Genomic DNA, 14208 nt, shown 5'->3' with positions numbered 1-14208 from the left:
GCAGGGCACACAGAGACGAACAACCATACACACTCACACGCACACCTAGGGACAATTCGGAGCGCCCAATTAACCTGCCATGCATGTCTTTGGAATGTGGGAGGAGACCGGAGTACCCGGAGAAGACCCACGCGGGCACGGGGAGAACATGCAAACTCCACCCAGGAGGGTCCGAGCCTGGACTCGAAGTGGAAGTAGTTCAACATGGCAAATCACAATTCAGAAATCGTACTGTGAATATTTGGAAATTGGAATCCAGGTGGAAAGAGTTAGTGATACTTGACTCATTAGGGCATTTTCAGCAGTAACTTCATTATTTTTCATGTACAATTAATACCTTTTAAAAAGTAGTTTTCTACTTGCTGTCAACTAATGACATCACCTGTGCTGAGGAAGTAGGTAACCACCAATCATGGCTCACTTTTTTTCTGGGGTTGTTCAAACTGGCGGCGCCGCAAAAAAAATAAAATGTTATCAAATTAATTCTGGACAAAATATTAACTTTTCACTGATGAAAATGGTTCAACGAGTCAAGTATCCCTTGAAATTAAAAAAATAATACTCTTAAATATGCGTGACACGTTTGTTTTAAAAAAAGACTTGAGATGGCGATTTGCTGTTTGCGCCTTCCTGAAGTCCTGTGGCGCCATCGGGAGGTGAAAGACCGCAAGTGCGTCGTTGAACTTGAAACGCTCTCATTACCATGACAGTTGCTAACATGACATGAGCTTCTTGTCGTACAATTTGTCACCAAAGAGGAAACGTAAAAAAAGAAGCACTTGTCTGTTTACAAATAATTTCACGCGGAAGTTAGCGAGTGTTTGCTGGTTACCATGACCACGCCTCTTGACCTTGCCCTGGCGTGCTCTCGCGCGCCCCCTCGCGTACATGACAAACTTTTATCAGCGTGTGTCTTCTACTTCCTGTTTGCTGGCTCGTCGCGAGCCTCCAACTGTCCTGACCCGAACGTCCCGAACACAAAACGGCAGAATCGGAACAGACGGACGACGGCTTGCTCGACGGGAGCCGACCAGACCGAACCGAACCAGAGCGCATGTGGGAGCCGGCGGACAGCGCGCGGAAGCCGGCTGAGGTGAAGAAAGCCACTGAGACCGGACGAGCGGGTCCTTGTCATGCTAACATTGCTAATTAGCATGCTGTCAATCATCTTAAAGTCTCCAAGTCGACTTCCGCTTCTGGTTCCGCTCCTCGGTTTGGTTGTCAAGTGGACTGGAACGTCGCCTTTGGACCTTTTGCTTGGAATTGACTTGGAATTTGGACTTTGAAGTTGTTTGTTGACTTTGCCCCCCCACCATCCTGTGGCTGAGCTAATGAGCCTATTGCTAATTAAGCTCCTGTCAATCACCTTGCAGATGACACGTGTGTTTTTTGACCAAGCCTCCAAGTCGACTTCCGGTTCTGGTTCAGTTGCTAAATGGATTCAAGTAGTGCGTTTGGACTTTTATTCGTTTCTTTTGACTTTAAAAGTAGAGTTTGAAGTTGCTTATTGAATTTGAACTCCCGTGGCTAATAATGCTAATGCTAATTAGCTTTCAATCCATCACTCTGCATTTGAACTTTTTGCTCATGTTCCACTTGTCCTTCATTTGCTGACATTCGTGTGCCATGTCTCTGCCGGCCCCCGCGCCCACATCCTCGCCCGCCTCGCTGTGCTGCTGTTGCAAGACCCCATCCATTAGGGGGCGCTGCGTGGGGGACTCCGTCGCCTCCGCCTCCAGGAGGTCCGGGCGGCGCCCCCCCACTGACGTGGCGTCTGCTTCTAACTTTGCGGACTTCCGTCTGCGTCACTTCCACTTGGACCTGCGCATCAACTTTGCGCTGAAGGAGATGAGTGGCTGGCTGGTTCTGGACCTGCTGCCCCTGGTCACGGGGGTCCCCACGCTGGTGCTGGACGCGCACCCGTCCCTGACGGTCCACGCCGTCGACTGCAAGACGAGCGGCGGCGACCGAGAGCCCACCTGCCTCGCCTTCCGCCTGGAGCCTTTTGCCGACTTTGGCTCCGCCCTCAAAATCGACCTTCCGGAACCTGTTGAGGTCGGAACGCACATGCAGGTCACCGTCAGGTACGCCGCCACGGACGGACCTGCGGTGAGAACGTGCATGAGAGCGCACATGCAGACACACATCAAAAACACATGCATGCATTCATGATCCATGTGCATATGATTTAAAGCGGTTGTTAACTGAGTTTCGAGGTTTGGGTGGAGGTCAAGACACACCTAACTCAAATGATTGGCTACACAGGGTTCAATTCTAAGGCCTCTGCGCTTTTCATTCCAAATATTCAATGAAGAAGGGTTTGGTGAATATATGATGCATACAATTCTGGTGGGTTTCATTACCTCCGACAAGGTTAACAACCACTTTGTTAAAACACGCACACACATACAATACACACACGGCTGCGTGATGACATTTGAAGCGATTGTCAGTACAGTACTGTAACGTATGTGTATGTTCCAGATGTGGTGGCTGGACTCTGAGCTGACATGCGGTCAAGATCGTCCTCTGGTGTTCACTCAAGGTCATTCCGTGTCCAATCGTTCCTTCTTTCCTTGCTTTGACTCTCCGGCCGTCAAGAGCACGTACACGGCGGCCATTCGCGTGAGTAACCCCTGACCCGCTCTGCTCTTAAAATAGGATGCTGGATAACGGCAACTAAATGACAACTGTTAGAGGGGATACTTCACTTATTTAGCCCGTTATAGCAATAAAAAGCTAATATTTTGTCTATAATTAATTTGATACTTTCATTATTTTTCGTATACAATTAGTACCCTTAAAAACACATTTTGCGACTTGCTGTCGACTGAAAATGAAATCACAAGGGCTCATGTAACCAATCACAGCTTACCTGTTTTCTGGCGCATACACAAAGTACACCTTGTTATTGTGGTTTTAAGTGCAATGCAAAAGCATATGGCAAACGCTTGGGAACTGAATTCAAATCCGCTCACATCAAGTCAAGTCGACTTTATTTGTATAGCGCTTTCAAACAACCTTAGAGTGAGTTGGTGACTTGTGCATGCGTGTGTTCATGTCAGGTTCCAGACGACGTGACGGTTCTGATGAGCGCGTCCCGTAGTTGCTACTCCAAAGCGGAGCGCGTCTTCCACTTCTCCATGGACGCGCCCGTGCCCGCCTACCTGGTGGCTCTGGTGGCCGGGAACCTTCGACACGCTGACGTGGGCCCCAGGTACCCGTCCGCACATCTGTCCGTCCATCCGTCCTCCCTTTGTCACGCCTCGTCCTCATCTTGTCGTCCCTCCAGGAGCCGCGTGTGGGCCGAGCCGTGCCTGCTGTCGTGCGCCGCCAAGAAGCTAGGGGGCAGCGTGGAGAGCTGGCTGACCACAGCCGAGGAGCTCTTCGGACCATACCTGTGGGGGAGGTCGGTGGCGCCGTCACGCGATGGGGAGAGGGGAGTAGCGTCTGGGTGGCGTCGTGGGCGGGGCTGTCCGCGCTTCCAGATATCCTCTTGGCTGGCGGGGGCGGGGTGGTGGTGGTGGTGGGGGTTGGGGGGGGGGGGGGGGGGGGGGGGGTTAGGGGGTGAATGTGAACAAACGGTAAATGAGCGGAATACAGGGAGTCCTTGAGTTAAGTCGCACTCGACCTAAGTCATTTCGACTTTAACTCATTCACTCCCAGCCATTTTCACTGAAGCAACCCCCTTCGCTCCCAGCTGTTTTACTGGATTTTGACTGATTTTGCAAGGCCAACAGAATATTTGGTTCTATTGCTATAAAAACATGGAAACTACCAAAAGAAAGATAAGAGTCTCATCTTCATCAGGAAAAAAGTATATTTGTATCCGTTTCCGTTTTGTAGCATTGAGCATTAGAATATAGCTAAGTTTCATCATTATTCACAAATTTGTTTAAAACGGTGGGGAAAATAGCTTGTTGCAACATCCAACTGTTGACCGTTTTTTCTAATAACTACCGCTGCTTTAAGCGACCTCTTCAGGTCAGAGGCTGCATCAAGGCCTTCTGTATGCTCTTGCATAAAAAAGCAAAACAAAATACATGTAAACACATTTTTGGGCGTGAAGGACAAAGTAATAAAAAAAAACATTTATACGTTTTGGGGGTTGAATGAGTTAATGGGGAAATTCGACGTAAGTTTAAATTCTGGTTACATTGCTAGCGTAGGAACGGAACTTCGACATAACTCGAGGACTCCCTGTATTTGAAAAGGTGAAATCGTTTGTGTGAATGCGTTGATCGGTCGCGCTTGTGACTCAAAACGCTCGCTTCTCAAATCATCTTTTCCCTTTTGAGTGCCGTTCTTCCGATGTGGTGTTAAGTCAGTCAATTTCCTGCTGGCTACTTCTGGTGCAGCCACCTTGGCCACCAGGGGGCAGTATGAGACGATTTTATTTATTTTATTTTTTTTATTTTCTATATTTTATTTTTATATACATATAACATTTATATATTATTATTATTATTAGTAGTAGTAGTAGTAGTAGTAGTATATATTATTATATATTTTATATTTATATATAATATTTTACTTTATATTTTTTTTTCCATTTTGAGCATGCGTACAAATAAGTAGTGCAGTAGAACACAGTAACTGATTGTCAGGTTAGCAATCCCACTTGACTTGTTGGCAGTCCTTGACTGTCCTGCCTGGAACGTCAGTGGGATTGGGAAAAAAAACAAAAAAAAACGTTTCACTCAGCTCATCAGAAGATGAGTTGTTCTACGCAAACGATAAAAAAAAAAAAAGCTTGCCTGTCATTTTTCTGTTGTTGTGGAAGCAAAATGGTCCGAATGACGGACTCGTATCTGCAAAAAGTCGGATGCCAGCAAACGGGGCGTTTTTTGTGCGGCTCGTGGACCGAAGCGAGAGGAAGTGATGGCTCACGCGTTTGTCGTCTTCGCCATGGGTCAGGTGCGACCTGGTGTTCCTGCCGCCGTCCTTCCCCATCGTGGCCATGGAGAACCCATGCCTGACCTTCATCGTGGCGTCCATCCTGGAGAGCGGCGAGTTCCTGCTGATCGACGTGGTCCACGAGATCGCGCACGCCTGGTTCGGCAACGCCGTCACCAACGCCAGCTGGGAGGAGATGTGGTTGAGCGAAGGCCTGGCCACTTACGCACAGCGCAGGATCACCGCCCAGGCCTACGGTAGCCCGCCGCAGCACACGTGGTCCTTTTGTACATCATCGTCGCGGATCGCCGTCTTCAGCCGTCTCGCCGTCCGTCCTCAGGCGCCGCCTTCACCTGTCTGGAAAGTGCCGTACGATTAGACGCCCTGCACAGGCAACTGCGACTGCTCGGCGAAGACAACCCCGTCACTCGGCTGCAGGTCCAACTGGAGCCCGGTAAGCACGCACGAGGCCTGGCATGGTATCGGCTCTGTACTGATGCTGGTATAGGTACTTGGTCAGTCAACGCCATTACATGTTGTTTTTGTGGGTGCAGGCGTGAACCCGAGCACGTTGATGAATCTTTTCACGTACGAGAAAGGTTTCTGCTTCGTGTCCTACTTGTCGTCGCTGTGCGGTGACGTCGGACGCTTCGACGGCTTCCTGCGGGTCAGTACGCGCACGCACGCACATTCGTACTCGCGCTCACACGAAGCCTTCCCGCCGACAGGACTACATCAGCGAGTTCAAGTTCGCCAGCGTGGTGGCTCAGGACTTCCTGGACTTGTTCCTAGCAACCTTTCCTGAGGCGGCGCGCAATGAAGGTGCGTCCGGAGTCGGCAATCCCGCATCGTGCCACCGACTGACCTCGCCTCCCCGGCAGGTGCAGATTTCCAGCACTGGCTGACGGGCTGTGGGGCGCCCCCATACCAGCCGGACCTGTCGGCGGGGGACGCCCTGACTGAGCCGGTGCGGGACCTGTGTCGTGCGTGGACCAACGGCTGCCAACTGCCAGAGGCGACCGCCGTCTCAGACGTGACGGGCTGGACCACCTTCCAGGTGGTTCTCTTTCTCGACTGCATGCTGGACCACGCGCCCCTGACTCACGGTACGCTAAGCTATGCTACGTTATGCTAAACTACGTTTTGCTAGGCCAGGGGTCTCCAAATTCGGTCCTCAAGAGCCCCTATCCAGCCTGTTTTCCATGTCTCTGTCCTTCAGCACAGCTGAATCTAATGATCAGCTAATCAACAAGCTTTGCAGAAGCCTGATAACGATCCCGATCATGAATCAGGTGTGTTAGTGGAGAGAAACATGGAAAACAGGCTGGATAGGGGCTCTCGAGGACCGAACTTAGAGACCTCTGTGCTAGGCTATGTTAAGTTGTGCATTTCAGGTCGGCAGAAAGTAGTCATCCATTAACAGCATGAAAATGCCGGAACAAATTTTTGTTGCACATAAGACTCCAAAGTGAGTTCACACGTTTGTTCATCCTGACACACCTTTTAAAATGAACACTTGTGACTGCACAACCACTCGACAATCAAACGCACTTTGACCTTGGCCAAATATGCCACCACACCATCGAGTTTTCGCTATCCGATACAGAAATATTTGATAGATTCTTCAGCATTATCATCAGGAAACATAACTTAGATAACTACATACTGTAAGCGCTAAGCATGATGGGTGCAGGACTCGTCTGAGTGTGTCTGTGTGTGTGCGTTTCAGAGGTGATGTCGCATCTGCACGCGTGCTACGCGTCGCTGTTTGACGGCCTGAACGCGGAGGTTCAAGTGCGCTGGCTGCAGCTGGTGGTCAGGAGTGCTTTCTACCCCGACCTGCCCAGACTCGCCGCCTTCCTCCAAAAACACGTCAGTAAAGCGACAACGAGCGTGGAAGCGTGCGAGCCTCTTTCTTGACTTATCGTGTTTTGCGCTCAGACGTCCCGCATGTACACGGTGCCGCTGTACGAGGACCTGTCGGCGGGCACCATGCGCGGCGTGGCCGCGGACGCCTTCCGGCAGACCCAGCGCCGGCTTCACCCCAACCTGCGGCGAACGCTGCAGCAAATCATCGCGCAGGGACAACACAACGCGCACGTCGCGCCGCCCACGCAATCGCCCGACGCCGCCGTCTCCTTGCGAGACGTCAACGTGTCGGCGTGAGGGAGGCTTTTGTTCAATATGGCGGCAAAACCACAAACAGGATCATGTCTGCGTTATTAGCCACCTGCTGCTTTCATAAAAGGATCGGACACAATTTTCAGTGTGTGTAGAAGACAGGAGACAATGACGACATGTTGGCTTCAACTTTTAAAGGAATACAGTACTTCACTTATTTAGCCCATTCTAGCAATAAAAAGTTAATATTTTGTCTATAATTAATTTGATACTTTAATTATTTTTCACGTACAAATAGTACCTTCAAAAACACATTTTGCAACTTGCTGTCGACTGAAAATGACATCACAAGGGCTCAGGTAACCAATCACAGCTCACCTGTTTTCTAGGTTTGGTCCTGTGACATTGACAAGCTGAGCTGGGATTGGTTACCTGAGCCCTTGTGATGTCATTTTCAGTCGACAGCAAGTTGCAAAATGTGTTTTTAAAGGTATTAATTGTACATGAAAAGTAATGAAAATATCAAATTTATTATTGGCAAAATATTAACTTTTTATTGTTATAATGGGCTAAATAAGTAAAGTATCCCTTTAAGTGCAGGCATCATCCCGTCATCCTCCTGGCAATGGCTTCCGTGAAGCCGTTGTCGACGACATGCTCGCCGAGCATCGGTGAAGTCCAAACTTGATTTTGTGCAAAAAAAAAAAAAAAAAGATTAAAAAACACTTTTGCATCTTGTTCCTGTCTTGTGGTCCTTTTGACCGAGTTGCAATGTCACATCCGCCCGCCTGTAGGCACTCGGACCAAGCGACCGCATCTTCCGCTCTAATAAATCTCTTCACAGGCATTCGGCCCGCTGCACTCCCATTGGCCGCCGTTGGTCAGGTGACCACGGCGCTATTGTCCCCCCGCATGAAACACACGGCAGTAGTGAGTATGAAAGCGGCTGCAGCCGTCACAAATGTTGTGCTTTGATGCGCGTTGGACCGATTGGATGTCCGCTTGCACCTTTGCCAGGTGCGTCACGTCTACACATCTGCCTGCGTATGCGTGTATCACTCGAGGGTATGTTTGTGTGGAAATTTGATGTCTGTAATTTTGCATCAGTTTAGATGAGTGCATGTTTTAGATAGCAGGTATCGGTGTCTAGGTATCGATATGAGTGTCTTGTGGCTATTTTACAGTCCGGAACTGAAAATAAGAAGAGATGCAAATTGTTGATGCAGTTTGAAGGTAAAATGTGATAAAATCTGTTTACAGTTTTGTTTTTGTTTTTTGTTTTTTGGGGGGGGGGGCATTTTTTTTTATCAACAAGTGCTAGTAGTATTGATACTTGGTATCAGTCTAGAAAAGTGGTATCAGATATCCCACGTATATTTTATGCAATTGTGTATGTCACTGTGCATGTTTTTGTCTCAAAATGAAACAAAATGACTCAAAATGACTTGCTCAGCATGTTGTGGTTGCCAATCATGTTTTTTGTGTGTGTGCGCGCAAGGAGTAGAGGAGGAGGACTGGTCGCCGCGGCAACGACATCGGCATTCACGGGGGATGGAGAGGCCACATGCTGTATGTAAACTTGTCAAATATTGATTGATGGATGTCATGAACGTGACGACTGACGTGGCGATCGTGTGTGTGCGCGTGTCAGTGCGAGACGGTCAGCAGCGTGAGTGACTCGTCAACGTCAATCAACGTGCTGAGCGTCACTTTGGACATGGGTGAGTGAGCGAGTGAAGGTCTCGTTATACTTCTGCGGGAGAACGACGGCGGGGTGTCGCTCTTGCGTTGGCCTTATACTTGTTGGAAAGTCGCACCAGTCGCTCAATTTCACGTGTCAGGTCGCAGTTAAGTCACGTGGGGGTAAATGGAAAAAAATCACCACCACACATTAACAGAAGCCCAGAGATGAAGATTTGAGGAGTTCATGGGTATACATCCTGTATTTATATAGTGCATTTTCCTGAGTGAAAACGGAAGACCCTGCCTTTAAGAAGTTAGAATGAAAATGAACTTAAAACTACATTTACAAAAGTATAATTATGTTGAAAATGTCCTTGCTTTTCATCTTTGGTGATGTTGAACCTTTGGGCTTGATTAGAAACGTTTTCATCACTTGCAAGTTAATTGTTCTGGGAGTTGTAGTCCTTGAACGTCCGTGTGGCCTCCAAGTGACGTCATCTTTCAACAGCCCATAAAACGCGCCAGCAGATGATGTCACTCGTCGGGGACAAACTTGTCTTGCTCGTCTGCTTTTGTTGCCTAACTCGGCAGGATAGAATTGAAGTTGTGAACGTTTCTTCACTTCACACACATCCAAGTTGACAAGCAGGATTCGTCGGCACTTTCGATCTCTCTCCTACAGTACAAATCACATTTAATGAACATGCTTGGTTTTAAAATCATTTTGTTGACTTTTGATTTCGCAATACGTGATGGTTTTGTTTTTTTGTTTTTTTTAATCTTGCACTTGCATTAAAAAAAATAAACTCAACTAAAATGAAAGCATTTATTAAAAAAAAAAAAAAAAAAAAAAAGAGAAACTTGCCATGAAACGTCACCAAATCAAATGACAATTCCAAAACTTGTCATTTGTGATACTGATTGTAGGGTGTGTATGTGTGCAGAGAAGTGTGAGTTTCTGGGCATGAGCGTGGTTGGTGAAAGTCAGGACAAAGGTGCTGGCGTGTACGTTGGATCCATCATGGAGGATGGCGCCGTGGCAGCCGACGGTCGCGTACGCACCGGCGACATCTTGATACAGGTGAAGCCATAACCGCCGCGTCACACGCTTCATCCCACCCGACTACATACTAAGTTTCACAATAATACTGATTTTCAAAGAACAGGCCTACCACATCACCACAAATGGCTAACTTGTACGGACGTACTTGTTGCTGCAGCTAATTTAGCATTAGCGCGCACGATGACATCACCTGATGGTGATGATGAAGACAAAGCTGATGATGTCATCGACAGGTGAACGAGGTGAGCCTGGAGAAGGCGAGCAGCTCGCTGGCCGTGCAGGTCCTCAGAGACGCCGTGCGGACGCCTGGGTGAGTGTCAGCTCCTCCTAGCATCTTATTTTAGCATCTGTCTTAGCTACGTGTGTGCATCCAGTCCGCTGTCGCTAATGTTGTTGCGGTTTTGGGAGCCACCTCCCGACGGTGGTTTCACCTTGCCGAGAGGTGAGTGGAGACAAGCGCACACAAAAAAAGCCCAATCGTTGTTGGCCAGTTGCATTTTGATTGACGCGCACGTCGTCCTACAGGCGAGCCGGTGCGTCCGATTGACCCCGCCTCCTGGGTGTCCCACACGGCGGCTGTGACGGGAAAGCTCCTCCCACCTTACGGTAACACGCCCCCTCGTGACACTCCGGAGAAGCAACATCATGTCCATCGCTTGACGTGCGCGTTCAGGTGACGACGAACATCTGAGCGTGGACAGCGACATGGCGACGGTAGTCACGGCGATGACGAGGGCCGGCTCGGGCGTGGCGGTTCGCGACCGGATGTGGCTCAAGGTGGTCATCCCCGACGCCTTTACGGGTATGACGCACGTGACCCGAGTTTGCGTCGCGGTCATATGACCAACGGTGTTTGTCGCTCACTCAGGCGGCGACGCGGTCGGCTGGCTGCGTCGGAACGTGGCGGGCGCTGCCAAGCGCGCCGACGCTCGCCGTTACGCCGCCGAGCTGCTGGAGCGCGGATTCATCCGACACGCCGTCAACGCCCGCACACACAAACGCTTCTCAGCGAAGCGATACTACGTGGTCGGAGGTGAGTAACCGGTCGACTGCGCTCCCGTTCGCCACCGCCGGGAGGCGCCGCTCATTCGTCCTCTCTCACAGACCTTGGCGAAATGGCGCTGATGGGCTGCCGTGACGAGGGCGGAGTGGACCACCTCTTCGGCCAACTATCCTGACCGATGCCATCAGTCTGCTGACAGGGACCTCTGTGACCACAGGGACCAGTCTGACTTTTGAGAGCAGCCTGACCTCAAGGTTCAACCATGTAACGGCAGATTATTTATGGTTTCAGTAGCAAAATTCCTTAATGGCACCTTCCTGTTTTTCTGTTTTTGTTGTTTATTTTGTCCATTTGTATTCTTGAACGCACACTGTGAATTTTCTGTATGGAGCAGCTTTTGTTCCTTTTTGTTTTTGTTGTTTTTGATTAAGTGCGGCCACCTGAAAAAGTTGCTTACATTTACACAGAAGCATTTCATTGATTTGAGATGATTTGCACTGAATGTTGACGCGTTCCAATGTGATATTTTTTTTTTTTTTTTTTTTTTTAAGAGCACCTCGTGCATGCAAATTGTGTGTCAGCCTTCTCATACGCCATCACTTTATCTCTGCTTCATTTTTTGTGTTATTACACCATGTGTGAAACTCTTCTACTGGTCTGGTCGACTTTCAGCTTGTCCTTGTCTGTTTTTTTTTTTTTGGTCATGTTTGATTATAATAAAAATAATACAAAACTGTACATGTAACGGGATCCATGTATCAAATAAGCAGACTAAAACGTATTATCCATTGCAAACAGATCATTATGAATAATGTGATGTGTGAGACTTCCTCAATTCATTTACAGTACTGAGTATGAAACTTTTTGGGAGTATTTAATTGTTGGGCAGCCCTTGAGGTGGCTTTGGTGCTTGGCCTGGGCCCCTCATTACAAGTATTGCACAATCAAACAGAAATCTCAGTCCAAAATAATTAGGCGATAGGACAGAAGTCTTTTTTTTTTTTGCACATAGACAAAATGACAATATAAAAATAGTTTATTGATCTTTTCGAGAGAGCATTATGAAGTTAAATTTGGATAGAAACGAGTTGCAATTAAATTGGGGGATGGTTTTCCCTCCTGGCAAAGCTGGAATTTGTCCTTCAGTGCAGCAGGGGGAGCCAGCGGCTCGCTCTCTGACCGGAAATGGGCGCTCAGCTGCCTATCGGCCGCCATCTTGAGTGAGGGAGGAGGAGACGATGGCGCCCGGTGCGCTCGTCACGGTTGGCGGGAAGAGTCCACACAGCGTAAGAACAAACTAACATTTTCATCTCTTTACATGTTCTTTTAATTGTTTTTCTTAATCGTAGTCGTCAACGTGCGAGCTCGTTCCCGTCGTCCGCAAGCCCGACGCGCGCGCATCTTACTGCAAGGCTGCGGCGGTGACGTCACGGGATAGCTAGCAAGTGAGGCGTTCGATAAAGACATTAGACGAGTTCACCTTTATCTTTCATTCGCTACATCGGGAATTGTCAGTTGAAACGACACGTGGAGGAATAAATGACGTCATGTTGGTTTTACTGATATAGGAAAGAAAGAGCAACTCATGCGCGATGCGGACCCGGCTGCACGAATGACAACAAATACATAGACAACAAACAATAATGTCAAGTTCAACATATACATTTATTCAATCAAAGCTTGCAAACAGTTGATGTGGTTCGTCTATGTGCTTTCCCATCCCAGATACGTTCATCTGATAGTTACCAAACGCAAACTTCACAATTTCATTCATGTTTTTTTAAGATGATATCTAGAACTGAAGATACCTTCTATTGGAATTGGGATGAATCGGAGAATCAATTCCGTCACAAATAAATTGGAGGTACTATGAGGGCAGCCAGCAACTAAACATTGCGATAATAATCCATTCATCTCCTCATAAGTTTTTTTTTTAATTTCCCATAGAATTGGATGAAACAAACAAATTGATAACCTTTCACTTGCTCATTTGGTTTGTAGAAAATGTTGAAGGTTTTTTTTTTCCCCCCAAAGTAAAAGCAAATGTTTGAAAATGGATTGTCGAGCTAGATGAGTCAACATGTCAACTTTTACATTGTGCCTTTTGTGTTTTTTCTTGGTGTTAGCATGCTTGCTAGCTGGGCAGCCATGTTGAACGTCCATCAGGAAGCAAGCAGGCCGCCTTCCTGTCGGTCTCCAGGACGATGTCACAGATGTGGATGAAGACGCCGCGCTGGGTTGCCTTGACGACTACCACGCCGCTGCTCTGTGGTTTTTTTAGGTTTTGATTTTTGTGAGCTGGATGAGAAAATCGAAACCTAAAGAAAAAATGGCGCAGAAGGCGACATCGGCCTCTTTTTGTGTTTGTTTTTCTTCTTCTGTGGTGTGACAAGCAGACCATCCTCTTTCTTGCATCTTTTTGTGATGGGTGTTTTGCCACCTCATCAAGGTTGGTGTCCAATGCCAGCGAGCGAGGAGGTCAAAGTGAAGCAGGTCGGCTCGCTCAGTCTGGTGAGAAAAGTAACAGACATGCACGATGACCTCACTTGCAACCGCCTCCTGGTCTCCGTGGCAACCGGACATATGCTGCCTTTCACACGTGTGTGTGTGTGTGTGTGTGGTCATTAAATGTTCATCCTTCAACTGATTGAAAGTTGCTGCCAGCCAGGCGACACTGGGGGAGGTCTGTTTCCTCCTCCTGCTGGCTGTCATTCACCGTGTGAAGCTTAACTGTTCCCAAGTCACAATTAACAAGATGCGTTTCCAGTGGTTGAAAATTTCAGCCACTTAATTTCATTTGAAAATTAATTCCGTTATTAACAGTGATGAAAATGTTGTCATCGACTTTGAATTTGAAAATGTCTTTCGAGCGTTGTCCCATTTTGCGTCCACTCTTTCTTTGTTGTTTGCCTTGTGAAAATGTTTCTGACACATTTCAGAAATGCTGTTTTTTCTTCTTCTTTTTTTTCCAAGAATCCCTCTGGCTGCATGTGTGTAGTTGTTGCAATGCACCAGAGGCATGTGTGTTGTGGCAGCCATTTTGCATTCAAACAACAGCAGAAGAAGCTTGTGAAGGTTCAGAAAATATTGTGTGTTGTCTTTTCAGTTTTTGTATCAGGACGAGAATGTGTGAGGACTTGGATGGAAATCCCGACGTGGAAATTGTGCAACTGGCACGCTTGATATGTAACTGTTTTTGTTTTGACTGGATTTCAGTGGGCTACCGCCGCCGCCATTTTATGTTGCATTGAATAAAATTTTAAAACTTCAACTTGTTTGTGATTTTATTCCCCCCCATACAAGTGTGACCAAACCTTTTTGCTGATATTCATTTGCTTTGACCTGCCATGAATATTGAGTATGTATCTCTTATCTTAAAAATTGAAATCAATAGCTTTTTTGAATTGCTTAGAACAAAAGTTTGAGTGTTAACGGAATGACG

General features: G+C 47.7%; 2 protein-coding genes and 1 long non-coding RNA gene across 11 annotated transcripts; all 3 read left to right on the top strand.

The window, feature by feature from the left end:
* Positions 1-888: 888 nt before the first annotated feature.
* On the top strand, positions 889-7315 carry rnpepl1 (arginyl aminopeptidase like 1). Of its 2 annotated transcripts, none has more exons than XM_077542034.1 (11): positions 889-2109; positions 2485-2625; positions 3066-3217; positions 3293-3409; positions 4918-5153; positions 5237-5350; positions 5451-5563; positions 5625-5718; positions 5784-6002; positions 6626-6768; positions 6838-7315. In XM_077542034.1, exons 1-11 carry the CDS (start codon positions 1627-1629, stop codon positions 7060-7062), a joined length of 2037 nt encoding a protein of 678 aa, XP_077398160.1. In that variant the 5' UTR covers positions 889-1626; the 3' UTR covers positions 7063-7315. The 2 variants fall into 2 exon arrangements, with proteins under 2 accessions (XP_077398160.1, XP_077398159.1); XM_077542033.1 differs by having other exon boundaries at positions 890-2109; positions 5778-6002.
* Positions 7316-7444: 129 nt separating this feature from the next.
* dvl3b (dishevelled segment polarity protein 3b) lies at positions 7445-11511 on the top strand. 8 transcript variants are annotated; one of them, XM_077541272.1, is made up of 11 exons: positions 7446-8034; positions 8202-8250; positions 8522-8586; positions 8669-8738; positions 9645-9781; positions 9997-10073; positions 10138-10205; positions 10289-10369; positions 10437-10565; positions 10632-10796; positions 10868-11511. In XM_077541272.1, exons 2-11 carry the CDS (start codon positions 8238-8240, stop codon positions 10939-10941), a joined length of 879 nt encoding a protein of 292 aa, XP_077397398.1. In that variant the 5' UTR covers positions 7446-8034; positions 8202-8237; the 3' UTR covers positions 10942-11511. The 8 variants fall into 8 exon arrangements, with proteins under 8 accessions (XP_077397401.1, XP_077397400.1, XP_077397398.1 ...); XM_077541271.1 differs by having other exon boundaries at positions 7446-8082; XM_077541270.1 differs by having other exon boundaries at positions 7447-8034; positions 8516-8586.
* A 437-nt stretch (positions 11512-11948) lies between these two features.
* Positions 11949-14037, top strand: LOC144033385 (uncharacterized). Its single transcript, XR_013287963.1, has 2 exons — positions 11949-12052; positions 12893-14037. It is a non-coding gene; the product is annotated as an uncharacterized LOC144033385 (long non-coding RNA).
* Positions 14038-14208: the final 171 nt, after the last annotated feature.

This window comes from Festucalex cinctus, chromosome 13 (genome assembly GCF_051991245.1).
Source record: "Festucalex cinctus isolate MCC-2025b chromosome 13, RoL_Fcin_1.0, whole genome shotgun sequence".
Lineage (NCBI taxonomy): Eukaryota > Metazoa > Chordata > Actinopteri > Syngnathiformes > Syngnathidae > Festucalex > Festucalex cinctus.
Note: the sequence above shows the minus strand (reverse complement) of the source record. Positions and strands in the feature narration are given on the sequence as shown.

Excerpts from the sequence above, each read along its gene's own strand:
- rnpepl1 (XM_077542033.1), top strand. The coding sequence starts at position 1,627 with ATGTCTCTGCCGGCCCCCGCGCCCACATCCTCGCCCGCCTCGCTGTGC. Across the intron at positions 3,410-4,917 it reads GGACCATACCTGTGGGGGAG|GTGCGACCTGGTGTTCCTGC; the intron begins GTCGGTGGCGCC and ends GCCATGGGTCAG. Across the intron at positions 5,564-5,624 it reads GCTTCGACGGCTTCCTGCGG|GACTACATCAGCGAGTTCAA; the intron begins GTCAGTACGCGC and ends TCCCGCCGACAG.
- dvl3b (XM_077541270.1), top strand. Across the intron at positions 8,587-8,668 it reads GGATGGAGAGGCCACATGCT|TGCGAGACGGTCAGCAGCGT; the intron begins GTATGTAAACTT and ends TGCGCGTGTCAG. Across the intron at positions 10,206-10,288 it reads TGGTTTCACCTTGCCGAGAG|GCGAGCCGGTGCGTCCGATT; the intron begins GTGAGTGGAGAC and ends GTCGTCCTACAG.